This window comes from Eptatretus burgeri, chromosome 3 (assembly GCF_056783735.1).
Source record: "Eptatretus burgeri isolate ZD-2024b chromosome 3, Ebu_testis_v1, whole genome shotgun sequence".
NCBI lineage: Eukaryota > Metazoa > Chordata > Myxini > Myxiniformes > Myxinidae > Eptatretus > Eptatretus burgeri.
The window spans coordinates 58,134,902-58,161,692 of NC_140963.1; the positions used below are offsets into that span (position 1 = coordinate 58,134,902).

The 26,791-nt window shown below is 43.6% G+C and overlaps 1 protein-coding gene across 3 annotated transcripts in view; it reads left to right on the forward strand.

Annotated features, from left to right (window-relative positions):
• The window catches only part of MEIOC (meiosis specific with coiled-coil domain), a 57,356-nt gene that overhangs the window by 27,051 nt on the left and 3,514 nt on the right, over positions 1–26,791 (forward strand). For all 3 annotated transcript variants that reach the window (XM_085873560.1, XM_085873561.1, XM_085873562.1), the window contains 2 exons: positions 17,533–17,667; positions 17,909–18,056. In XM_085873560.1, coding sequence (XP_085729686.1) covers positions 17,533–17,667; positions 17,909–18,056 — 283 coding nt within the window. The remainder of the gene's footprint in view (positions 1–17,532; positions 17,668–17,908; positions 18,057–26,791) is intronic.

The window sequence follows — 26,791 nt, forward strand, 5'->3', positions numbered from 1 at the left end:
GGGGTGCCACCAAAACTAATCAATCTGATTTCTGAACTATATTCTATTACTGAGAGTGCTGTGAGATGTGGGGGTTCCATCTCCGACTTCTTTCCAGTTGTTATTGGAGTTTGTCAGGGGTGTGGACTGGCCCCCACACTTTTCAGTGCTTGCATGGACTGGATTCTGGGGAGGATGTCGGAGAGATCAAGCTGTAGTGCATCGTTTGAGAATGTCAACATCTCTGGCCTTGACTTCGCAGAGGGTGCAGTCATCTACGTGGAGACACTGGATATCCTTATGGGGGCCGTTGAGATGCTGAATGAGTAATCTGGACGCTGGGATTACGGGTTTCCTGGGTCAAATCGTAGATCCAGGCTTTCAGTGACATGTTGCATGCTGCTATCTTGTCTGTACCTGTTTAGGTCACAAAGAGAATGTTTAGGTCACAGAGAGAGTCACTTACCGTGGCAATGATATTTATGTCTCCGCATATTGTGAGCCAGAGGTTGATATACATCTCGGTCTGGCCTGGGGAGTCATGGATTCACTGGATCATGAGGTGTGGCACTGTCGATACCGATACAGGACGACGAAAGTCCTAGTCTTTACGTCTTGGTCCTTCCAGTTTTGCTCTACGAATGTGAGACTTTCTTTTGCATACAATGTCGAGGCTCACATGAGACCTGTTCTCATATGAGAACGTATATCAAAGGGGAGTAAGAGACAAGAGTGGTGGGAGAGGGAAGCACAAGACAGTGGGGAACAGAGACAATAGGATGGGGTAGGGTACACAGGGTAATCAAGATGGTATTACAGAGACTTTCAGGAAGGAAAGCAGGGAATTTGAAGGAGGTTGGTTTGGGGTGGATTAACAGGGGTAGTAAAGATCATGGTTTTGTATGGGGGAAGATACTACATGGTGGTGAACAGCTGTTTTGAAGATCTGGAGGGAGGAGTGGGATTAAAGAGAGTGTGAGAGTTTGTTCTCGAGGTGGGAAAAAGAGAGGAATGAAAGAGCGAAAGTGAGCAGTGATTCTTGATTTTGGCAGTTTCACCAGAAGGTGGTTGTTGGCGGACCTTCAGCGCCCTGCAGAAATACAATGGTGGGGGCGGGGGGGGGCAAGGCTGGAGAGGAGACGGTAGAAGACAGAAAGACCATCGACCTGCCTGTCATGAGAGAGTGAGAGACCCAAAGACTCAGTTTCATCACAGGAGATACCAATGACCCGAAAAGCCTCGGTTTTGTCAGCGTGATGCCGAGCTCGATGTGAGGCAGGAGCATTATCCTCGAGAGGAGAGGAGTACTTCATCAGGCTGCGGATGAAAGCGCTGTATGTGGTTAGAAGCTCGGGTGTGCCAAGGAAGGACTTTGCATGACGTAGGATGCCCAGTCGGCGACTGGCTTTGGAGGCCAGGTTGGAAATGTGCCTTTCTCAGGAAAGATCACAGCAGATCGTGAGACCCAAAAGCTTGAATGAAGGAACTTCTTCAAAGGGATTGTTGAGAAAGTAGATTGGGGGGGGGGGGGGGTCCAGACGGTCCTTTCCGGAGAGACATAGTGAGATTTGTCAGGATTGAAAGACATGTTCCATGTGTTAGACTAGCTTATTCAAATCTGTAGAGAGTGAAGAGGTTGCTGCTTGCTGATCTGAGGAATGACAGATGGTATGGCAGAGGGTGGTGTCATCAGCAAAGAGATAAAGAGGACTATCCAGAGAGTTGGAGAGATAATTGATGAAAACCAGAAAAAGAACAGGGCCCAGAACACTGCCTTGATGAACTCCAGCCTGGACAGCAAGAGGGGATGAGAGAACTCCATTCAGGGTTACACATTGGCTGCAACAGGAGAGGAAGTCTGCGAGCCATTAGTGGAGATGGCCTTGGATACCATATGAAGAGAGTTTGGTAAGCAGGGCGGGGTGCTAGACTGTATCGAAAGCACGTGATATGTCGAGGGAGATGGCTATGCTCTCATGTCTGGCATTGAGCATCTCAGTCCATTGTTGGGAGAGCAGAAGCAGCATATCCAGGGTAGAGTGACATGGTCTGAATCCAAACTGATGATCGGAAATCAAGCCATTGGAGAAGAGGAAAGATTTAATGTCTGAAGCGATGATGGATTCCATGACTTTGCTGATGATTGGTAGCAGGCTGATTGGTCTGTCGTTGCAGGGATCTGTTTTTGCCCCCTTTTTATGCAGAGCAGTAATGTTTGCTGATTTCCAAGCAGATGGCAGATGACCTTGAGCAAATGAGAGGGTGAATAGAACAGAGAGAGGGTGAGCAAGAGCAGCAGAGCAGGATGTTAGAAGACGAGGGCTGATGCCGTCTGGACTGGTTGCAGAATCTGAGTCGAGGTTTGACAGCAAGCTCTCCACCTCGTCAGGAGAAAAGGACCCAGAGTCCAGAAACAGCTGGGCGTGACTGGGTAAGGTGTGTACAGAAAGAAATGGGTTTGGGACACACGATTTAGAAGCAAACACTGAGTTTAAGCATTCAGCCTTTTTGCATGCAGTCAGCTATGCAGCTATTTGAGGTTAGGGAGGGGATGGAGGAGGAACATACACCAGAAACAGACTTAACTAGACGCCACCAGGATTTGGAGGAGGGAGACAGGTTTTCGAGTTCTGACAAGAGATGAGAAAGGTGTTTTTTCCTGGCTCTCCTCAGGGTACATACACACACTTGTTATGAGCTTTGTGGAAGGAACTGAGATTGCCTTCAGTAGCATTCGCCTTCCATGAGGCAAAGTCAAGTCGTTTCAGGACTACTGCCTTGGCACAAGCTTCAGTGTACCATGGGAGGGAGAAAGTTCGGACAACTGAAGACGAGATGGGATAAATCTGTGCATGAGAGAGAGTAAGTTTCTTTGAAAGAATTCCCAGGATGAGTTGATGTCGGAGAAAGTAGAGATGGGAGACCAGTCAAGAATTTTGATGGCTGCTTGAAGTCCCTGCCAGTCCACCTGAATGAAATGTCAGACTCGATGGTGCTGAGGTGGTTCTCTAATAACACCCAGAGAGATGTCCACTTTGACAAGAATGTGGTCAGATGAACTTGTTGCGAATTCGCGCCCGTCGGCGTGCGGACGGCCACGTAACTCGAATCGCGGCACGTCGCCCACCGGACGGACAATTCAGTTGTGACCCTCTCGGAACAACGCCGGGAGCTAGTCACGGGTAGGGGTTTAACCTCACCACGATCGTGCCAATTGCCCACCCGCGCATGAGAAGGGTTTTTTGCCAAATTCGATCTACCTAAGTACCTGCGCGAATGGTCGACCGGGCGATCGTACCACGCCACAGGCCGACTCTGGACACAAACTGCTTAAGCGGTCTGTTCCGTGCTACAGTGATAACCGAGCGGTGTTATCGTCGGCCTTGACAGTTCCGATTAATTACCGGGATGTTGCAACCACTTCGAACCCCTTTCCGTGATGCAAGATGGAGGGTCAATAAAAAAGGAAAAGAGACGAAGCAGAGCAGGAACACTTCAACAAGCAAGCATTTTTATTCACACACACACAGACAAGCACGGAAGGCACGTATTTACAGTCATACAGTAATGAAAAATGCACATATCACAATTAAAACAAATATGCACAAAAAGCAAATGTAACAAAAGAAACGATGCAGAGCTACAACCGAATACGCGTACACACGGCAATACTGAAAACAATACTACTTGAGCCAGACTGACGCCACCCACAGACATTTGCACAAAAACCCCAAAGAAAAGAAAGAAAGAAGTCGCGACTTCCCTTTTATGGCTGGTGAGTCCCTCTCCCGCGACCGTCAGCGTGGTCGCGCCTGGCTCCGACCTCTCTCGCAGCCGGCGAACCCTCTCCGGCACTCCCCGTCCGGACGCACAGGTCCACCTCGCAACGGACGCTGCCGCGTCTCCCGTCCGTGCCTTCATGACAGGGCCGCTCGCCAAGGCGCGGGCGCAAGACCTCTTCCCGAAGACCAACCAGACCACCGCCAAGACGGAAAGGAAGAGGTGGAAGAGGAAGCGCTGCTAGAGGAAGAGGAAGAGACCAGTTCCAGGATGAAGAGGAAGAAGAAGCCCTCACGCGCCCGCCTGTGTCCGTCTTTTATAGCGCGGGGCTCCGCCCTTCGCCCCGTTTTCGGCTCCACCTTCCTTCGAGAGGGTTCCCGAAAAGGGCATTCCCTCACACTGTCCCTCCACCCCGCTCCGTGCGGGGACCGGGGTAGTCCGTTTTTGGCTCTGGGCCAGAGAATTATTCCCCCAAAAAGAGGCCCCTCCTTTACTTGACCTCTGACCTTTGACCTGCATCGCCCCTCCTCCACTCCAAAGCGTGGAGAAGTCAGACGGGAGAAACAGGCGGGGAAAACCTGTGCATCCTCGCAGTTCCCTCCTTTGCGCCTTTGTTTGCCGTTCGGAAGCGGACGTAGTGGCGAAGATGTAGTAGCGTAGATGGTGGCGGTGGCGTGGTTACAGTGTGGTTGGCGCTGTGATGGGGATGGCGTGCTTGTTGAAATGTGTGTTTGAAATAAAAGATAGAAAAAAAAAAAACGACTGACTCAAAGCGTCGCAGCCCGGATGGATCACATAAATTCCCTCTATACAACGGGTTTTGGCTAACTACACATGTACCTATGAAGATATCTCACCTGAGGGTCCTTTATGGTGTAATGCGAATTTCCACAGCCGTAACAAACTGATTGGAGCGGAGGAATAACAGTGGATATTTTCATGGAAATTGCTAAAGATCAGATCCAGAAGAGATGGAGTACCGTTGGTTGAGATCCGGGTCGGGAAGTTGACAGATTGTGTGAGTCCCAATGAGTCGTAAAAGTCTTTTGCTGAAGTGCAATGGCAGGTGAGGGACGTACCCAAACCCAGCCAACTGGCATGATGACAATTGAAGTCACCACATATGAGGAAGAGAGAGTTGGCACGAGAGGATAGAAGTTGGTGCGTGCTTTCGGAGAGCGAGATGGAAATGGAATCATCACTGTTTTGTGGACGGTGCAACACACATAGAAACATGAGGTGGGAGTCGAGGGAAAGCCGTAGCCAGAGGTATTTCCTGGGGGTGTGGGGTGGGAGAGTGAGGGCAGTGCATGGAGAGTGAGGAATAGAGTCTTTGATGAAGACAGTAACTCCGCTGCCAGGACGAGGCTCAGGTCTGTCATACCGGAGGAGGAAGTAATCAGGGAGAGATACTCAGGAGTCAGAGACGTTCTGAAGGAGGAAAGTTTCTGTTAAGTAGATTATGTCTGGTTTTTCAGTGGCAAACTGTATGGAAAGATCTGTCAGGTTTGAGTGAAGGCCCTGGATGTTAGAGGTCCACACTGTTAAAGAAGAGGGAGGTGGGAGGCTTTGGGTGCAGTGGAGGGGAGGGTAGGGTAGGACAAGGGAGGAGGGGGGGAGGTAAGGAGAGGTTGGGAATTGCAGAAGAGTGAGGGAGAGGGCCGGATGAAGAGGAGGCGAAAAGGCCTGGTGGTGATGGATTGAGGTAGTAATAAGAGAGGGGCAGTTGAAGATTGGAGGAGGGTGGAGTGACGAGATGGAAGAGAGAGGGCAGGGGAAGGAGGCAGCTTTGTGGATGTGAGGGGGGGCAACTTTGTGGATGTGAGAAGGAGAAGATTGGAGGAAGTAGGGTGCGAGGGGAGAGTTGAGGGAGAAGGGTCAGGGGGTAGTTTTTGAGAAAGGTGACAGGGAACCTTGGAGGGGGAAGAGTGTGAAGGTTGCTTTGAGAGGGAAGCTCCCACAAATGTTGGAACTGTTACATTTAAAAAATGCTCAGCAAAATTTACCTGCAGATAGGAAAGATGTCATGCCATGTCCTGTGAGTTAAGGAATGGCACTCCCTGACACTCGCGGATTTTTCCCTGACGCACGTAAATTTTTCCCTGACACTCTCGGATTTTTCACCTGACACTCGCGGATTTTCATCTCTTTCCACAGCATTTTTCTGCATTTTAATGAGATTTTCCCCAACATTCGCTGATTTTCCGTGGGTTCGGTAATCCCTGGGACCTATTCCCCTATTTCCAATTCCCATTGAAACAATGCCCCCACATTCGCGATTTCAACATTCGCGGGGTTTTCCCGGAACGTATCCAAGGTGAATGTCGGTCCTGGTGTGTGTATAATACACCCCCTTTTTAAAGAAACATCACACCCCTTTTCAAAATTTTCACTTTTTATTGCCTTATAGCTGAGAATTAAATTTCATTACATCAGACTTTTTCCTCCTTTGTTTACACATCATAACCCACAACCTCCAAGTGAAAAACAAATTTTACAAATTTCAGAAAATTAATTTAAAAATACAAAATGAGAATATCTTGGTTGGATAAGTGTCCACCCCCCTGAGTTAATACTTGGTGGAAGCACCTTTGACAGCAATTACAGCTGTGAGTCTGTTGGGATAGATCTCTACCAACTTTGTACATCGTGATTGGGCAATATTTGCCTTTTCTTCTGTACCAAACTGTTCAAGCTCAGTCACGTTTTGTGGGGAACGTTGATGGATAGCAATCTTCAAGTCATGCCACAGATTTTCGATTGGATTTAGGTCGGGGCTCTGACTGGGCTACTCAGACATTTATCTTTTTGTTCCTTAGCCACTCCAGTGTGGCCTTGGCTGTGTGCTTCGGGTCATTGTCATGCTGAAAGGTAAAGTTCCGTCCCAATCTCAGCTTTCTGGACAGAGGGCAGCAGGTTTTGCTCGAGGGTTTTTCTGGATTTTGTTCCATCCATTTTCCCTTCTATCCTGACAAGTGCCTCAGTCCCTGCTGATGAGAAATATCCCAGTGACATGATGCTGCCACTACCATGCTTCACAGTAGGGATGGTGTTCTTTGGGTGATATGCTGTGTTGGGTTTGCGCCAAAGAGTTCCATCTTGGTTTTGTCAGACCACAAAACCTTTTGGCATGTGGCTTCAGAATCTCCAGAGTGGTTTTTTGCATTCCTCAAACCGAACTCAAGGTAGGCTTTTTGAGTAATGGCTTCCTTCTTGCCGCCCCACCGTACAGCCCAAACTTGTTTAGTACTTGGGATATTGTTGTCATATGCACACAGTGATCAGTCTTTGCCATATAGGCCTGTAGGTCTTTATAAGTTGCCATTAGCCTCTTGGTGGCCTCTCTGAGCAGTCTCCACCTTGCTTGGTCATCCAGTTTGAAGGGATGCCCTGATCTCAGCAGGGTATTGGTTGTACCCAACACATTCCACTTCTTAATGATTGTCTTGACTGTGCTCCAAGGGATATTCAAGGCCTTTGAAATATTTTTATGCCCATCCCCTGATCGGTGCCTTTCTACAACTTTATCCCGAAGGTCTTTTGAAAGTTCCTTGGGGCTCATGGTTGAGTCTTTGCTGTGAAATGCACTACCCAGCAGAGGAAACCTACAGGAACACCTTATTTTTTTCTGAAATAATCAGAATCACTACAGTTAAACACATGTGGAGGCCAAGTAACTTGGTGTGTGATTTTGAAGGTGATTGGTTACACCTGAGCGAATTTATAATTGCTTGCTTGCTTGCACCATGCCGTGGGTGGAATGGAAAGGGCATTCAGTAATGGTGAGCCTTGCTTGGACCGTGGAATGGTCAAGGCATTCAGTAATGGCAAGGCTTGCTTGGACCATGGTGTGGGTGGAATGGTTGAGGCATTTATTTATGGTAAGACTTGCTTGGACCATGCCGTGGGTGGAATGGTCAAGGCATTCAGTAATGGCAAGGCTTGCTTGGACCATGGTGTGGGTGGAATGGTTGAAGCATTTATTTTTGGTAAGGCTTGCTTGGACCATACCATGGGTAGAATGTTAAAGACATTTAGTAATGGTAAGCCTTGCTTGGATCATGGTGTGGGTGGAATGGTCAAGGTGTTCAGTCATGTAAGTCTTCTTGGACCATAGCACGGGTGGAATGGTCGAGGCGTTTTGCAATGGTAAGCCTTACTTGGACCATGCCGTGGGTGGAATGGTCAAGGCATTCAGTAATGGTAAGGCTTGCTTGGACCATGGTGTGGGTGGAATGGTTGAGGCATTTAGTAATGGTAAGGCTTGCTTGGACCATGGTGTGGGTGGAATGAGACATTTATTTATGGTAAGACTTGCTAGGACCATGCCATGGGTAGAATATTAAAGGCATTCAGTAATGGTAAGCCTCGCTTGTATCATGGTGTGGGTGGAATGGTTGAGGCATTCAGGAATGGTTCGTCTTGCGTGGATCATGGTGTGGGTGGAATGGCAAGGTGATTAGTCATGTAAGTCTTCTTGGACCAAAGCATGGGTGGGAATGGTTGAGGCGTTTTGTCTTCACGATGATTTACAATGATAGTTGGAATCAAATAGTTTGATTAGCTGAAAAACAGATTGGAAAATGGACTGAAAACTGTTGTTTGCAATATTTTCCACCATAACACTTGTAAAATGCTAAACACCTTGCAAGTCTGTTAAAACTGATACAAACAGTCCTGGCAAAACAGCCAGAGCACAGGAGCGACAAAGACAGTATAGTATGACATGACAGCACTGTAACGCATCCGGCAAAAACAAACAGAACGAGAACTGCCACTTTACAACTGCTGGCAGTGATGACCGGGTACCCGGACATGTCCGCCTTCGATACGACGCCAGACTCGAACAAGAATTTTGCAAAGTTTCCCTTCGATGGGATAAGCCGTTCCAGAGAAAACGTTATTTAAGCGTGATGCGAACACGGCCCTGCTTCTTGTTGGAGAACAGTCGGAGAACGGTGCGGAACGGACGAGTTACGAACCGGATTGCGCAAAGTGTTCAATCTATTTATTACATACGCGGTTAGCCGTTTTTCCTGGAGGCGTTGTCGGTATCGATTGAATTGCCGTTCATGTGCCCTCAAACGCGTGCAGGTACAGCCAAGTGAGCCTTCTGGAAAAAAACAAATCTAAAAGTTCTCGGATTCAAATAATTAAATAATTCTGGCTGCCAAACCGCGTGGCCGATGGGGTCGAAATTTTAAACCTACGTTTCCTGTGTAGGCTAGATTACAAATGTGAAGTTTGGCGTATATAGAAGCGGTGGTTCCAGAGTAAATATTAATTAATATTTCTCATTCAATTCAACATGGCCTCCAAACCATGTGACCTATCAATTAGAAATTTACAAACTTATGAAAGGATGTTTTGGGGAAAGTGTCTGAAATTTTGCCTCGATCTGTCCAGCCGTTCTGGAGAAGAAGATTAAAATTTTTTATTAATTTTCAATCCAAGATGGCTGACGAACCATGTGACCTATGACATCACAAATTTATATTCAACTTCAACCCATGTATTGGAACACGTCTGTGAAGTTTAGTGCTAATCGGAAAAGGTGCGTTTTTCTATCCAAGATGGTCACCACACAATGTGACTTGTGACGTCATAATTTTTAGCCGTGTCTCGCATCAGAGAGCTCGGCGTTGTTGTTGTTCTTCTTCTGGTGAAGACAACACCTTTAGGACTCGGCTCTTTCATATACAGGATCCGGATCTCCTTAAATACGAAACACTTATGCACATCCTCGCATTGAGGGTGCTTTTTGAGAGCGTCTGTCATGAACTTTTTAATATATTCGGACATTTGCTTTAAAGTTTCGAAAAGTTAACGTTACTATTTAAAGATTATTCCATTTAATGTATTGTAATTTCGTAAATACACTATTTTCTCGTCATGAACGACGATCGTCCATGATGGGTGTCGCTATTAGCTCCGTCAAGGCACGTGACAAAATATCAGAAGTTGTTTTTTTTTTCTTCTTCTTCTTCTGGTGAAGACAAAACCTTTAGGACGTGGCTCTTGGACACATTTGTCCTCGTTAACATATGTGCAAGCATAGGGCTAGATTATAGTAGCCAAGTCTTGCTTCGATAGGTTATGTGGTTCCAGAGAAAACATTATTTAATACAATTCTTGAATCCAACATGGCTGCCAAACCATGTGACCTATCAATTAGAAATTAATAAACTTGTGAAAGGATGTCTTGCGGAAAGTGTGTGTGAATTTTTGCCTCAATCTGTCTGGACGTTCTGGAGAAGAAGATTTTTAAAATTTATTAATTTTCAATCCAAGATGGCAGACGAACCACGTGATCTATGACATCATAAATTTAAATTCTGCTTCCAATCGTGTAGTGGAACATGTTTGTGAAGTTTCGTCTTTATCGGCCAAAGTGCGTTATTCTATCCAAGACGGCCGCCAAACCGTGTGACATGTGACGTCATAATTTTTAACGTGCATGCAGGCATGGGGGTAGATTATATTGGCCGAGTTTTGCTTCGATAGGTTATGTGGTTCCAGAGAAAACATTATTTAATATAATTCTTGAATCCAACATGGCCACCAAACCATGTGACCTATCAATTAGAAATTAACAAATTTATATTCACAACTCGTGTGCAACACGTCTGTGAAGTTTCCCCTTGATCTGACCGGCCGTTCTGCAGATGTTTGAAGGTTTTAGGGTCAATTCAACATGGCCGCCAAACCGTGTGACCTATCAATTAGAAATTAACAAACTTGTGAAAGGATGTCTTGGGGAAAGTGTACGTCAATTTTTGCCTCAATCTGTCCGACTGTTCTGGAGAAGAAGATTTTTAAAATGTATTAAATTTCAATCCAAGATGGCTGACGAACCATATGACCAATGACATCATAAGTTTACATCCTGCCTCCAATCCCGTATTGGAATACTTGTGTGAAGTTTCATGTTAATCGGATAAGGTGCGTTTTTCTATCCAAGATGGCCACCAAACCCTGTGACTTGTGACGTCACAATTTTTACTATGAATACAGACATCAGGGAGGATGATGGTTGCAAATTTTCACTTCCATAGGTTATGTGATTCCAGAGAAAACATAATTTAATATTTTTCTTGAATCCAACATGGCTGCCAAACCATGTGACCTATCAATTAGAAATTAACAAACTTATATTACCTACTCGTGGCAATACGTTTGTGAAGTTTCCCCTTGATCTGACAAGCCGTTCTGGAGAAGAAGATGTTTGAAGGTTTAGGGTAAATTCAAGATGGCCGCCAAACCGCATGACCGATCAATAAGAAATTAACAAACTTGATAAAGGACCTCATAGTCCGTTTGACTGTTTTTACAGCCATTTTTCCCTGCTGTGCAGGGGTTGGGTTTTTTCTTGAGGCAATGTTTTATGGCTGGATGCCCTTCCTGACGCCAACCCTGGTCGCCTCTTACGACACACAGGGATATGGTACACCTATTCTAACCGGGGCATACACCGCGACCAGTACACTGGTACTCATTTCGCCGACCTCCGAAGGATGACAGGCTGAGTCAACCCCCTGGTGTTAATTCAGCAGCCAATGGGTCTTGAACTCAGGACCCTGGGATCCCAAGCCACCACCCTAACCACTAAGCCAACACCAGGCTATAACCTCATAGTCCGTTTGCCAACCGTATATGTTCTGTACTCAACCTTGTTGTAATGAGAAGTGTATTGTTTTTTGATGGTTTCATACTCACATGGGTCTATAGAGAAAATTTGGCTTGGTTGCCGAAGCGGAAACCTTGAGGAACTCCGCTAATTTGCATAAATCCAAGATGGCCAACACGGACGGGGGTGGAATATAACTTTTCAACCAATTAACTTACAATCACGTGTGATACCTCTTTTTCTGTATAATTTTGACCTGAGGAATTGATTTCTGAGGTCAAATTTGTGATTTGGGGTCAATTCAGGGTCAAAGGTGAAGTTCAAGGTCTTTTTCGGCCAAAAATGAAATAAAATAATAATGACTTTCAGAGCGATGGTGGTCAAGCGTTTATTCAGTAACGTCGATCACTCCCATTCATCATCAGAGCCGAATGCAAGATCAAGATGTTCAGTTTCCTCGTCATCTTCCACATCTGCTTCTCCTTCCTCTTCCATTTCATCTTGGTCTTCATCTCCTGTCTTGAACGGGTTGAAGCAGGCGTCACGACAAACACAAGCGCAATACACAGTGCATGATATCTTTTCATGGTGACAGCTGCAACGTTCAGTGCCGCACGCCTTCACCGCCGCCTTACAGCCACACCGCACTACATCCATGAGATCTTGGGATCCTGGGGGCTGATCGGAGGTTACTGGTACTGGGGTGCCATCTTTTATTTCCCACCCATACTTCGTGATGTCAAGTTCAGGTGGAGCCTGCTGGTCAGCAGATTTTGCAAGTATGGTCTGCATCCCTGGCTTAGCACGGCCATACTCCAGCATACCTGCATGATGAGGTTGCTGGAATTCATGTGAGAGGACATGGGTAGTGCATCGACCATTGGGTGTGAATACCTGGAGATCGAAGTTGTCAAACCACGCGAAGATGGCGCCGACGGTTCTACACAACCCCATGAACTGGTGGAGAATCTTTGCATTGTCACCTTGTAGATGAGCGGCCAATTTTCGGAATCTCAGGGCCTCATCGTACGAGGTCGTGAAGCCATGTTCATAAAGGGGTTTGAGAAGTTCGGAATTGCCATGCCGGTGCAACAGTTTGATGGCCAGTCCTAATGTTGTCTGATTTCTGGTTCCTGTACCGTGACTCTTAATTGACTGGCTCAGGCTCAGAGATTTCTTGGTCACTTTACCACCGGAGACCAGGTCCTAAACCAACTTCAACAAATTTGGGCTGGTCGCCTTGATTGTGTTGGCCTGTGTAAACTCTGATAGGTCATAATTGGCACTGCTGTACTTGACCGACCGTGCCTCATGCTTGATCTGCCTCACCACGGAAGCAATGCTCCTCTCATCCGTATCATCTACCTTAACTATCTTGAGACTTTTCGCAACGGACTCACGGAAACCAACAATGGCAGCACAGCCATCTACCTGAACAATGATAACATCCTTACTCATGCAGTCAGTCAAGTTGCTTAACATGTCACGTCGAGCGAGCTTGCCACCTCGATCCGAGTACAGGGAATGCAGTTCAACACTATTCCATTCCATATTCTGGACCTGTCTCGGTTCATGTACTCAATGACTTCCTTCAGAGCATTTTCATCTGCACTACCAGTTGACAAATCGGCATATGTGGGGACTTTCGTGAAACTGTCACAGCAGCGGACGTGGTACTTGCACTCATCAGAAGTTAGATCAGAAACAAAAGCAAGGTGCAACTTGACCCTTCTCGCGACATCATCATTACGCTGCTCGGCAACATCAAGGAGCATATCTTTCGTAGTTGGGAGTGGGTTACGTTCTGTGTCAAAATGTTCTTTGGTCATATACTCACGAACGCAGTCCCATCTTTCTGGGTGTCTATCATCAATGGGTAAACATTCCTCACTACAGAACATACAATCACGTTTGTATTCAAACACACCTTTGTCAGCTACCTTTTATGAGGCCTTGTAGTTGTCCTTACACCCTCATCTTCAGCCTTTCTTTTCTGTGACTTTCTCACTCTCTCAATTTTCTCTTTTGATGTACAAGTACAGTAGCAACCTTTGTGGCAGGCGATGCTTGCCGCATCTCCACCAACATCAATAATGTTCTGTAGCTTAGCCTGCAGGTCCCCATCTCCACGGGATTTGGTGCACGAGATGAGCTTCTTGATCCCGATCTCGGTGAATTTCGTTTCTTCTCCGTGACACACTGGGAGAAGACACCATGAGTCAGCCATCATACGTTTCTCTGAAAAGAAGAAGAGGTGAGATTAGAATCAATGGGATCGTTCATCAACTATCGAGTAGGAGTGATCTGCAGTTGATGCAGGGGTCAAAACGTTTTAAACCCCTCAATAGTCCAAAAATGACATTGAACTTGACCTTTGACCCTGAATTTGACCCCCGAACCACACAACTGACCTCAAAAATCGATTCCTCACCTCGAAATTATACGGAAAAAAATGTATCACATGTGATTGTAGGTTGATTGGTTGAAAAGTTATTTTCCACCTCCGTCCGCGGTGGCCATCTTGGATTTATACAAATTATCGGAGTTCCCCAAGGTTGCCACTCCAGCAACCAAGCTAAATTTTTTCTATAGACCCATGCGAGTATGAAACCATCAAAAAACAATACACTTCTCGCAACAAGGTACTCAACCTGGCAACTGGACTATCATGGGGAATGTGTGTGTAAAGTTTCCCCTCAATCTGTCGAGCCGTTCTGGAGAAGATTTAAAAAAAAAAAAATATTCAAAACAAGATGGCTGCCGAACCAAGTGACCTATGACGTCATAATATATATTTTTTCTACGGTGAATTGTTGTGCAGATGAGGCTCAAGAAATTTCAGATTTTTCCTATGCAGCGTTGTACCTAACAAATTTTGACCAGCACACCTCTTGACCGATGATGTCATGAAAAATCACCCCTGTTCCCCATGAGAAGCTTATTCAAATGTATGAAGCAAATTTTTTTTGCATTGCACCGTTTCAGAGATACATAGGTCCAAATTTATTGTTTTTTTAAAGATGGCGCCCGTACCACGTGACCTATGACGTCACAATTAGCAATTAAGTTTGCTCTCAAAAAAGATGCATACTGTGGTGAAAATTTCACGTCGATCGGACTTACCGTTCCTGAGAAAATGATTTTTAAAGCGAAAGAACCCGCAAATTGCCGGCGGAAAAAAAATAAATAATAAGGAAATAAACAGTAGAAAAACAATAGGGTTCCCTGTCAGAATGACAGGGTACCCTAATAAGAGGAATCAGAGATTGCAGACCCTCACCAGGACTTGTTTTGTGTCGTGTATTGTTTGTGGTGTTTGTGTACTGGTGTTACGTAATTAAAAACAGACATAACTGTAACTGCCACTTTATAACTATTGGCAGTGATGACCGGGTACCAAGACGTCCCACTTTGATGCAATCCCGCTTTGATCGAACAGCTTACCCTGACCCATGATGTTTTAAAAATTATTATTCATTATTCAAGTGAATTCAGAATGTGATTAAAATCAATTCAATTCAAATCAAATGGAAGACCAAATAGGTAAAGTCCTGCATTGGAATAATCAGAAGGAACCCGAAGAAGCAAAAAGCAAAGATGAAGTCATCAGGAGGAACTTGGATAGGATTCACATTTCAGCTGCTACTTGTATACCCTCAAACCCATCCAGGAACAGCCAAGTGAGCCTTATTTAAACAAAACAAAAAAATCTAAAATTATCCAGATTAAAAAAAAAAATTCTGGCTGCCAGACCATGTGTCCGATCAAATTGAAATTTTAAATATTTATTCCCCATCACGACTCGATCATAATTGTGAAAATTCACGTCGATGGATTAAGCGGTTCCAGAGAAAACATTATTTTATACTTTTCTTCAATCCAATATGGCAGCCAAACCATGTGACCTATCAATTATTCCTGAACAAACTTGCACATCCAAGACTTGGACAACATTTGTGTGAAGTTTCCCCTCGATCTGTCCAGCCGTTCTGGAGAACATGATTTTTGTAGGTTTTAGGGTAAATCCAATATGGCTGCCAAAACTATGTGACCTCTTATGTCATATGTGTGAACCTTTTGTTCCTCATAGATAGGCGGTCATACGTTTAAAGTTTGCCTCGATCTGTTCAGCCACTTCAGAGAAGATTTTTGAAGGTTTGTTATTTTTTGTTTTATGACGTCATCAATTTCTTTTTCTGTGGACCATTTTATCCCTAGATGACCCTCAAAATTTTTCATACTGCTCAGATGTAGCGTTCTACATATGCAATGATGTCATAATGAAGGCATCTATGATGTCATGAATAAATCGCACTCATTTCCCAAGCGGAGTACTTGCTCTGTGCCAAGTTTCAGTTTTTTCCTTGTGGTTTCAGAGATACAGAGGTCCAAAGTTTTTGTGTTTTTCCAACATGGCTGTCACACCACGTGACCTATGATGTCATAATTATCATTCAAACATTCTGCATGAGTAGTTACACTTATGGTGACACTTTTGTCCCAATCCGACAAGCGGTTGCGGAGAAAAACACGAAAGTTATGTGCGAACAAACAAACAGACACATAAACAAATGAAAAATCACTGAGTGACACTTGGCGAAATGGAATGGCACTCGGTAGAACGCATACCTCCGTCAGGCTAAACAGTTTAAATTTTGTATCCAACTGAAAGGTCGGATCTGAATCCGGACATTAACCAAAATCCAATCGGCTTGTTCTTCTCACCTTGCCATCTTTCCACCTTGTTTTGTCACACACAAGTCGTCCACAACTTTTAGAGATAACATGCTATATATAGTTTTTGACCTCATCCCTCAATGGTGAAAAATCAATTAAAAAATTCTCCTATTCGGATCTTTGCCAAAATTGAATCAACTAGTCCTTTTCATACACCCAACTGGTCCACAAAGTTTCTGCGGAATCTATCCATAACGTTTTGAGATATTGTGCGAAATATCGTTTTTGGCCCCATCTCTCAATGCTGAAGAATCACTTGAAAAATTCTCAGATCCAGATCCGGATTTGGGTCTTCACCAAAATGAAGCGTTGCTGTCCTTGGCCAGTCACCTACACACACAAAAAAAATTCAGAACGATTGCTTGAAAACGTGTCCAGACAGGACTTGTACCTGATGAATTTGCCACATGTCTAGGATCTTGGGATCCTAGGGTCCTGAGTTCAAATCCTGCTCGGGTTAATTTGACCTGTCATCCTTCCGAGGTCGGCAAAATGAGTGCCAGCATGCTGGTATCCTGTGTCGGAGTGGCGACCGGTCCAGGATTGTGTCCAACAGCCAAGGATACTGCTTAAGCAGCACAACGCTCTGCACAGAGTATGGTCCCAATGGATGGATAGGCCATAGACTTGCAGATGCAGTCTTATGATGTTGATAGTTGTTTTGTGGGTGTTAAACGATGTGAAATCTTGTTAATATCCCCGTTGAGTGTTCGGTGAAATATGCAATGGATCTTGGTATCCTTTAAAGAAGACGAGCGCCACAGTATCCTTTAAAAAATTTTAAGCTTTTGGTATGCAGTCCATGAAAAGAAACAATTTTCACACATAATTGCAATAAATATTTTGCATGCACTGTTCAAAACCAATCGTAAATGATCAAGGGAGAAGCATAACAACACACCTGTTGGCCGCATTGCTGCTGCCTTTTGGTGGTTCATTGATTAACCCCCTTTGGCTCTCGAACCCTCTCTAACCCTGCCCCCAGTAAAATTTCCAAAGGATGATTCACATTTCAGACATAATAGCCATGTGACTGTCAACATTCTTAACTTACTGCATTTCATGTTACTGTTAATTATTACTGGGAAAAGCTTTTCAAAATGCTAAATGTAATTGTCGGTTTTCAGACTGTACAAGTGTACATCAGTTCATATGGTAACTATTTTGATGACTAAATTATTCACTGTGTGCCAATTTTTATAGCGATCCAAACATTAAAATGTTTGTGGAAACTTTTCATACACCCTTTCCCTTTGAACCCGAGGATCTAACCTGTTTTTAAAAACTCCTACATATTTATTCGAAGCATGAACCATTTAATAATAATAATTAACCAAAAGATGCCCTTGAACACTACTTGTGTTGCATATTCTTTGGCTGTACTTACTACTCATCCTTTTCTATGGTAGGCTGAGGTCCAGCTGGCAGAATATCACCCAGGAAGAAACTTGCTTAACTCCAATATTGGCCAAGGACTCCGGTTGCCACCAAACCCGTCCAAAGTTGATCGATTGATTGTTGACCAACTGAGAGAACAGGCCAAGGTAAAACACAAATCATGACAAAAGTACACAGCAATTCACCATATGATGCCTTTCATTATTTGTACCTGTTGGCAGTTTCAAAACATTCAGCAACAAAATAGGAATGTCTCACTCTTGATTTGTATGTTGGCTTCATTGGAGCATTCATTTATATACAAGAAACATTGAAAGCTGCAGAAACACGGCAACAGATCACTGTTGTTTATGTACTTGTTCTGTTTGTGGCATTGCAAATGGCCAGGTGGCAAGTCTCTTTGGCAAGATGGAACACCTGTACACCACACACATGTGCACCAATCAGCTACATCAACATTTGAAAGCCATTCACATGCTGCAAGCATCACGTAAAGAGGAAATTGATCATGCCAGCCGGCATCTGAAACCCACTGGTATGAAAGTTACTACGCACAGGTATAAGGCAAAGCCTGTTTAAACTCTCATATGTGATAAGGTTTGCCACATGTCAGAGAATGGCAAAGACAGATGGTTTGTCACATGTAGAAGAATAGTCCAATATGCTATAGAACAGACAACAAACCAATCATTTTGGGTGTTAAGGAGTGATGGCAGGAAGATCAGAGGTGGTTCTCCTGTTCATTCATCCAATTTATGAGTTTACTTATCACACTGTCGACTGTATCCTTAGTGTGTTGCCTTATACCTTTTGTTATTTCGTTCTTCCACGAGTCTAGACTTTAGTTACTAAAAAAAAACTGTAATGTGAAAGTTCCCACCCCAAACTACTCTTTGGTCCATCCTCATGTCAACCGACAGATGATCAAGATTGTTGTAAAATAACAAGGTTCAGATCATAAAATCGTGTCTGTCAAAGTTACCATTAGCTTATGCTCATCAACCAAAGCAAAGAAGGTAAAACCAAGGATATAGCTCATCTGAGTATCCAACAAAAGCATAGTACTGCCTGGAAAACTATTGATGAATTAAATGACAGAAAGCAAATTCCCTCTGCCATTGTAAAATGTGGATCTAAAGTGAAGCATATTTTAAGCTCGCTTGATCATTTAAAAGCCTTCCAGGAAAACCTTTACAGCCCTCTACGGAAAGTGATCTTACAGAACTTACCATTTCTGGACCTTTAAAGATGTCAACTAGTCATTTTACCTTAAAGAATTGAGGTCTGTAACTGACTCGGTCAAACGCCGAAAGGCACCTTGTATTGATGAAATAACTGCCATAATCTAGAAAGATTATTCCTTCCACGAACTTTGGCTCCTGTTTTGAAACTCAGCTTTGCTAGACAACGAATCGCCATCCCGTTGGACCAAATCACTAATTGTTCCTATTCCAAAGAAAGGTGATTTAACAATGCCTCGTAATGACAGAGGAATATCACTTGTACCAGTTGCAGCTGAGATATACAACAAGTTCATATTAAATTACCTGAAGTCACACTTGGAACCAATTTATTATTCGTCCAGACCAAAATTATTTCAGGGAAGGTCGATATACTGGTTTCTGTTAAAGCATAGCTCAGAGCGAACGAAAGCTCTGATTTCACCAGCGCGTGTCAACTGTTATACAAAGAAATGTCATGTGCAGGCACAGAGACGGGATCTTGCAACTGCTTCCTTTAATACAACAGTAACTGCATGCACAAAGCAAACAAGAAAAAGACCAATCAGAGATTGCAAACCCTTGCCAGGACTTCTTTTGAGTGGTGTATTTCCATAGGTTTTCAGGTAAATCCAATATGGCTGCCAAACCATGTGACCTATGACATCATATGTGTGACTTTTGTTCTTCATGGATAGACGGTCATATGTGTCAAGTTTCGCTTCGATCTTTTCAGCCATTTCAGAGAAGATTTTTGAAGGTTAAAAAGAGAAAGAAAATAATATGGCTGCCAAATCACGTGACCAAGGACGTCATCAAAATGTTTGTGGACTATTTTATTCCGAGATGACCCTCAATTTTTATACTGATCAGATGTCTCGTTCTACATATACAATTTGACGTCATAATGAAGGCAAGCACCTATGACATCATAAAATACCACACTGATTCCCCATGAGGAGTGCTTGCTATGTGCCATTTGTACACCCATGGCATGGGAAACACTTGTGTGAAGTTTCCCCTCGATTTTTGCAGCCGTTCTGGAGAAGGTTTTTTAATCGGTTTTTGGGTAAATCCAATATGGCTGCCGAACCATGTGACCAATGACATCATATGTGTGAACCTTTTCTTACTCATGGACGGGGGTCAAATGTGTAAAGTTTCACCTTGATCTGTTCAGCTACTTCAGAGAAGATTTTGAAGGTTTAAAAAAACAAAAGGCTGCCAAATCACGTCCGATGACATCATGAATTTTTTTTCTGTGGACCATTTTATCCCAAGATGACCCTCAAAAATTTTCATACCGATCGGATGTAGCATTCTACATATGCAATTGTGATCTCATAACAAGGGCATCTATGACGTCATGAAAAAAATCGCACTCATTCCCCATGAGGAGTACTTGCCGTGTGCCAAGTTTCAATTTTTCCTTGGTGCGGTTTCAAAGATACAGAGGTCCAATGTTTTACCGTTTTTAGCTCACCTGTTCGAAGAACAGAGAGCTATAGCGATACCCCCGGCGTGAGCGTCAGCGTGAGCGTGAAAATATTAAAGTTTTTGGTGCAAGTTATTTCCTATCTAATGTTTTTATCTACCACACTATTTTTTACTGATTACAATATGCAAATACATATATTGCTTTAAAATTATTTGGATCAGACTTCACTGCAATGCTTTATATAAAAAACATTATTAGACTAGTCTTTGAGCGTCAGCGTCAGCATGAGCGTGAAAATGTTAAAGTTTTTGGTGCAAGTTATTTCCTTTCTAATGTTTTTATCTACCACACTATTTTTTACTTATTACAATATACAAATACATATATTGCTTTAAAATTATTTGGATCAGACTTCACTGCAATGCTTTATAAAAAAATATTATTAGACTAGTCTTTTAAAAACGATAAATGTATAAACAGGTGAGCATTGGGTGGCGTTGACACCATTCTGGTTCCAACATGGCTGCCACACCACGTGACCTACGACGTCATAATTATCATTAAAACATTCCACATTAGTCACGCCAATGGTGAAAAATTTATCTCAATCCGACAAACGGTTGCGGAGAAAACAAATTTAAAAGGGAATAAAGGTGAAAACGTGAGGGCCTCGGCCGACGTTCCATAACATGGTCAAGGATGGTTGTGGACACCTATTACTGGTTCATATACCCTGAATATATTGTTACGGTTGTGGAAATTCACATTACACCATAAAGGGTCCTCAGGTGAGATATATCGGTAAGTTCATGTGAAGTTAGCCCAAACCCGTTGTATAGAGGGAATATATGTGATCCATTCGGGCTGTGACGCTTCAGTTAGCCGTTTTTCTTTGGCTATTGTTAATTTGGTGCAAGAACAACAACGAACATCGCCACAACCAACATGTCACGATCACGCCATTCACTACACAATGCCACCTTCCACAACTACGCTACCACATCTTCGCCACTCGCCATTCAACGAGCACCGTGCGGGCGCATGCAAGAACAAAAAACAACAACGCCTGTGGGGTTTTCCCGCCTAATTTCCCTGCTTGATGCTTCCGCCTGAATCCCCTTCACCATGCTTTGTGTGAAGGGGAGGGGTGCGGCAGCTCGCTCCCGATTGGTGGATGCACGGCGTGAGGCGGTCGGAGTGGGGGCACGCCCCCCTTCGAGAGCTTTCTGGAAACGCCTCGAAGGGAGGTGGAGACAGAAATGGGGCGGGGCAACAGGGCGGAGCCGGCCCCTACAAAAGGTGTGGGCATGGAGAGGCTCTTGTGCGAGGAGGCTCTTGGTTCGTTCAAGCGATTGACAAAAGGCGTGGACGTGAAGGTCGACAAGAACGTCGTTCCTTTTCCTGTTCCCTTATCCCTGAAGGGGAATTGTGGGGAGTTGTGGTGATCGTCCCTGGTCGGAGGTTCTGTTCGTTCGTCCGAGCTGTCGAGCGGACCACACGAGCGACGCGCGGCACGAGCTGGTGGACCACGCCGGAGGGACTCGGAGTTACGGTCGCCAAGGACTCGACGCACTCAGGGAAGTCGTGACTTCCATTTCTTTTGGGTTTTGTGTAAATGTGTGTGTCTGGCGCCAGTCTTGAAAAGTAGAACTGTTTAAGTGTTGTAATAATTATATTCGGTTGTATCTCTGCATTGTGTCCTTGCTTTTATATGTGCATCACTGTATGGCTGTGAATACGTGCTTGTCTGTGTGTGTGTGTAATAAAGTGTGCTTGTCCAATTGTTCTCCGTCTCACTGCGTCCTTTCCTTTGTTGAATCTCCATCTTGCGTCACGTAAGGGATTAATAGTGGGTTTTAAAACACCCGGTAATTAATCGGAACCGTCAAGGCCGACGATAACTCCGCTCGGTTATCCCTGTAATACGGAATGAACTGCTAAAGTGGTTCGTGTCCGGAGTCGGCCTGTGGCGTGGTCCCATCCCTCGGCAGATTACCCGCGCGGGTACTTAGGTATATCGACATTTGGCGATTCACCCTATTTCGCGTGGGTCGACTGCGGACTGGGTGGTGGTGGGGTTAAACCCCCACCCGTGACTGGTTTCTGGCAGTAGTCCCAGGAGGATCACGAATGAATTGTCCGTCCGGTGGGCGACACGGTCGCGATTTGAGTTACGCGGCCGATCGCACGCCGGCGGGCGCGAATTCGCAACAATATGTTGTCGACTAATTTCCAGCAGCCAAACCACATAATACAATTGTGACGTAAAAAGCAAAGTATTAAAATAAAGTAATATTAGTGGTCGACTATTTTTCCTGAATATTTTGACACCTTGATTATTGAAATATGACAAGCAGTTATACCAGAGTGGTGTCAAAGCCACCCAATGCTCGCCTGTTTATACATTTATCGTTTTTCATTTTTAAAAGACAAGTCTAATAATATTTTTTTATAAAGCATTGTAGTGCAGTCTGATCCAAATAATTTTAAAGCAATATATGTATTTGTATATTGTAATCAGTAAAAAATAGTGGTGGATAAAAACATTGGAAAGGAAATAACTTGCACCAAAAACTTTAACATTTTCACGCTCACGCTGACGCTCAGACGTCTAATAATATTTTTAATAAAGCATTGCAGTGAAGTCTGATCCAAATAATTTTAAAGCAATATATGTATTTGTACATTGTAATCAGTAAAAAAAGTGTGGTAGATAAAAACATTAGAAAGGAAATAACTTGCACCAAAAACTTTAACATTTTTACGCTCACGCCGGGGGTATCGCTATAGCTCTGTTCTTCGAACAGGCGAGCTAAAAATGACAGTTTGTGTTTGCAGAACCATACCCCGATGTCGAATATTGCCATTTAAGACGTCGGGCACCTTCTCATAGTGGTCTTGCTAAAGTGCTGCTGACTGGTTATTGCATGTTTTTACAAATCCAACATTGCATTCTTATTTATGTATGAATCCTCCAGACATGTAGGTTTCAATTTTTAGCTTATCTGGAATTTACATTCCAGATAAGGTATTGTCATCGCGCACCGTCTGTCTGTCTATCCTTTCGTCTCCTATTTTGACGTCTTCGGCCAAACTGCTAGGCCGATCCAGCTGAAATTTTGCAGCAACATTCCTCTCCTGACTGTTAACAAGAATTGCAAAGCTTGTTCCGGTCACATGACCATAAGTAGGTCAAAATGGCTGACTTCATAAATTTCTTCAAAAATCTTCTTCAGACCCACCAGTCAGAATGCTTCCAAATTTGGATGACAACATTAGGCCAGGGTAGGGATGTTAAATTGCAAAGGTCATGCTGATCACATGAATGGAAGTGTCAAAATGGCCGACTTTGTCAATTTGGGGGAAAATCATGTAAATTCCTTTAAAAATCTTCTCCAGACCCAACAGTGAGAATGCGACCAAATTTGGGTTCCAACATTAGGACAGGGTCCTGATATTAAATGGCGGAGGCCATGCTGATCACATGATGGGAAGTGTGTCAAAATGGCTTGGTCCTGCAAATTCCTTCCAAAATCTTCTTCTGATCCACCAGTTCGAATGCTACCCAATTTGGGTGACAACATTAGGCAAGGGTAGGGATGTTAAATTGCCGGTCACGTGACTGGAAGTGTGTCAAAATGGCCAACTTTGTCAATTTTGGGGAAAATCGCATAAATTCCTTCAAAAATCTTCTCCAGACCCACGAGTGAGAATGCTACCAAATTTGGGTTACAACATTAGGCTAGGGTCCTGGTGTTAAATTTCAGAGAGCATGCTGATCACATGACCGGGAGTGTGTCAAAATGGCGATGGTCACGCAAATTCCTTTCAAAATCTTCTTCTCTAGTCCCACATATCACAATGCTAACAAATTTGGGTTGCAACACTATGGTAGGGTTGGGATGTTAAAGTTATATCTGAAATATATGCTTATACAAACCAGTCATGCAGATCACGTGAATGGAATTGTCAAAATGGCCGACTTATAGGCCATGGGACGAGCGCTTGAAAACGGCTTAGTTTTCGAGTTTCGTTCATTAGGTCCGAGGGACTACGAGATACACAGTTCAAAATTATGCTAAAAATCCTTATTATAATAATTGAATTGTTCTTTTTGACAAAAGTTGCACATTATGGAGAAATCTACGAACAAACGAGACTTACTGCGCCAGAAACAGTGACAGCACTATGTACAAACTGGCAGTGTTTGGTGAGACACGACACACATGCGTGCACTGAGTACGGTGTGTATCTGTGCATAGGCACCACACACGTGCGTGCAGGCGCATACAACCGTCTGCGTTGCCGATTTAATGCGTGTCTAAAGATTATTAGTACTCGCAGAACACTCCCAATCCCGCAGACACATTTGTCTGACAAAAGAAGATAAGGGACGGATTTTTGATTGGACAGATTTCATAAGTGGATAGATAGATGAATAAAAATATATTATAGCGCATTTGTATTACTTTTAATGCTATATTTAAAATCTTGTTTGGTGCTTTTGACGGAAGTGCATCTTTGTAAAGTGCCATGAAATCATTGACAATGTAAAAAAAAAATTGTCAATAGATTATGTTTCATGTGATTGGGATAGACTATTTCTAAACATATCAAGCATTTCAAAACGAATTTGGTCTTATCCAGCAAATCAATTCTGACCTCTGGCTCCCGACAAAACATGTATCTCAGTGTAATATTAAGTCTTCAAATTTACACTTCATCAAACATTTACTCAAATATATTGATCATGCAATCACACACATATCTCATACACCTGTTTTAACCATCACCCCCACCCACAGGCGGAGATCCGGTGGGGGGTATATCTCCAACTTTTTGATGCCATATCGATACTAAAATTATATCAAATGTTACTATCGATAATATGAAACTGTACATGTGATATATGGACATTTGTGTTGGAAAACAAATATGGCTACTACCACCCCCGCCCCCCACCCCCTTAGCTGAGCAAGATTTTAGTTGTGGGTATCGATAGTCAAGTTGAATATCAATATCATTCCCTCCACTCGTGACAACAAATCTATGCCACTGCCCCACCAATCCTAAACGAGTAAAAGGTGTATCCATCGCATTTGTTTCTGCTATATTTGCTTTCATGACATTCACTTCATCACCAACAACTGACATACCACATTTTTTGCACAAATACAAATTCAACCACTCTCTTCATAGTAATCAGATCAATAGCAATGAAATGTGAATACATGTACATACCTTCTTCTTGACTGGTAGATTGTTGAGCTCGAGATGCATGTCCTCTCTCTCCGCTAAACCAAGCTTCAAGACGTCAGTGAATCGTTGGTGGCACTCTCGATGGTAGCCAAAGTGTAACCTCAGATCATCTGACAGATTCGGGTTTGTCTCCAGCTCTAAAGCTGACCAGATTTCAGTTGCTTTATTCGCATAAATGCCACATATATTCTTCCATCGCTCTGCACACTGCCTAAATTTGATCCAGGAGCTCAAGTAAAACGATGAAATCTTGGATTTTGGCGATGAACAGACGTGCATACAACACTCCATGTTGAACTTGCTGTCTGCGTATGTTTCTGCACGCAAATTATATAGCGTGCGCCAGCAGAACACACGTATAACCACCTCGTCTGTGCCGTATTTGTCCCCCATGCGTACTCTGTATCAGCGCATATGATTGGTGAATCAGTGTATTCACGTTATTTTTAGACCAATCGCGAATACCGTGAGAATATCAACATATTTTACGCCCTCTACAAATGTTCCAGTTTTTTGATAATTTCTCACTAATGTGAAACTTTTGACCAAAAGAACAACCATATTCGGTATTCAAATATTTTAATGCATTTTTTAATGTCAAATCTGTGTCGTCCATCGGAGGTAGTGAACGAAACTGAAAGAAAAACAGGGTCGTCCCACAGCCTATTAGTCAGCTTTTGGGGAAATCGCATTAATTTCTTTAAAAATCTTCTCCGGATGCTTCTCCCAGCCGTCAGAATGCTACCAAATTTAGGTTGCAACATTGGGACATGGTCGTGATGTGAAATTGCGTAGATCATACTGATCACTTGATCGGAAGTGTCAAAATGGCGGACTTTGTAAATTTTTTGGAAAATCACGAAAATTCCTACAAAAATCTTCCTCACCAGACCCACTAGTCAGAATTTTACCAAATTTTGGTTACCACATTAGGTCAGGGCCCAAATAAGCTGCAAGTCCAGTGGTCCTATTTTTATATCTGGGGCTGTAAGGTTCAATCCCATTTTGGCTCCATACAGATTTTGGCCCCCCTACTACTACAACTACAATTTGAAATGTTTATATGTATCCATACATAGTGATTCATAAACACATTTCCCCTCCACTCTAAACTCTACTCCTTTCCTTCCCTGAAAGAACATCTCAGTTTATATGCACAATCTATATAATGCGTCCATAACATGTACATTGGTCGCCTCAAGATACTCCTATTGGTTAGCTGACATCATTCAGTTTGCTAGTAGTGGTACTGTGGATGTTGTGGTTGCAGTAACACTGTAGCCTCTAAAAAGAATAATCTTTGAGAATAATGTTGTTCAAATGATTGCAATTTTTATGCCTCGACAGCCGAAG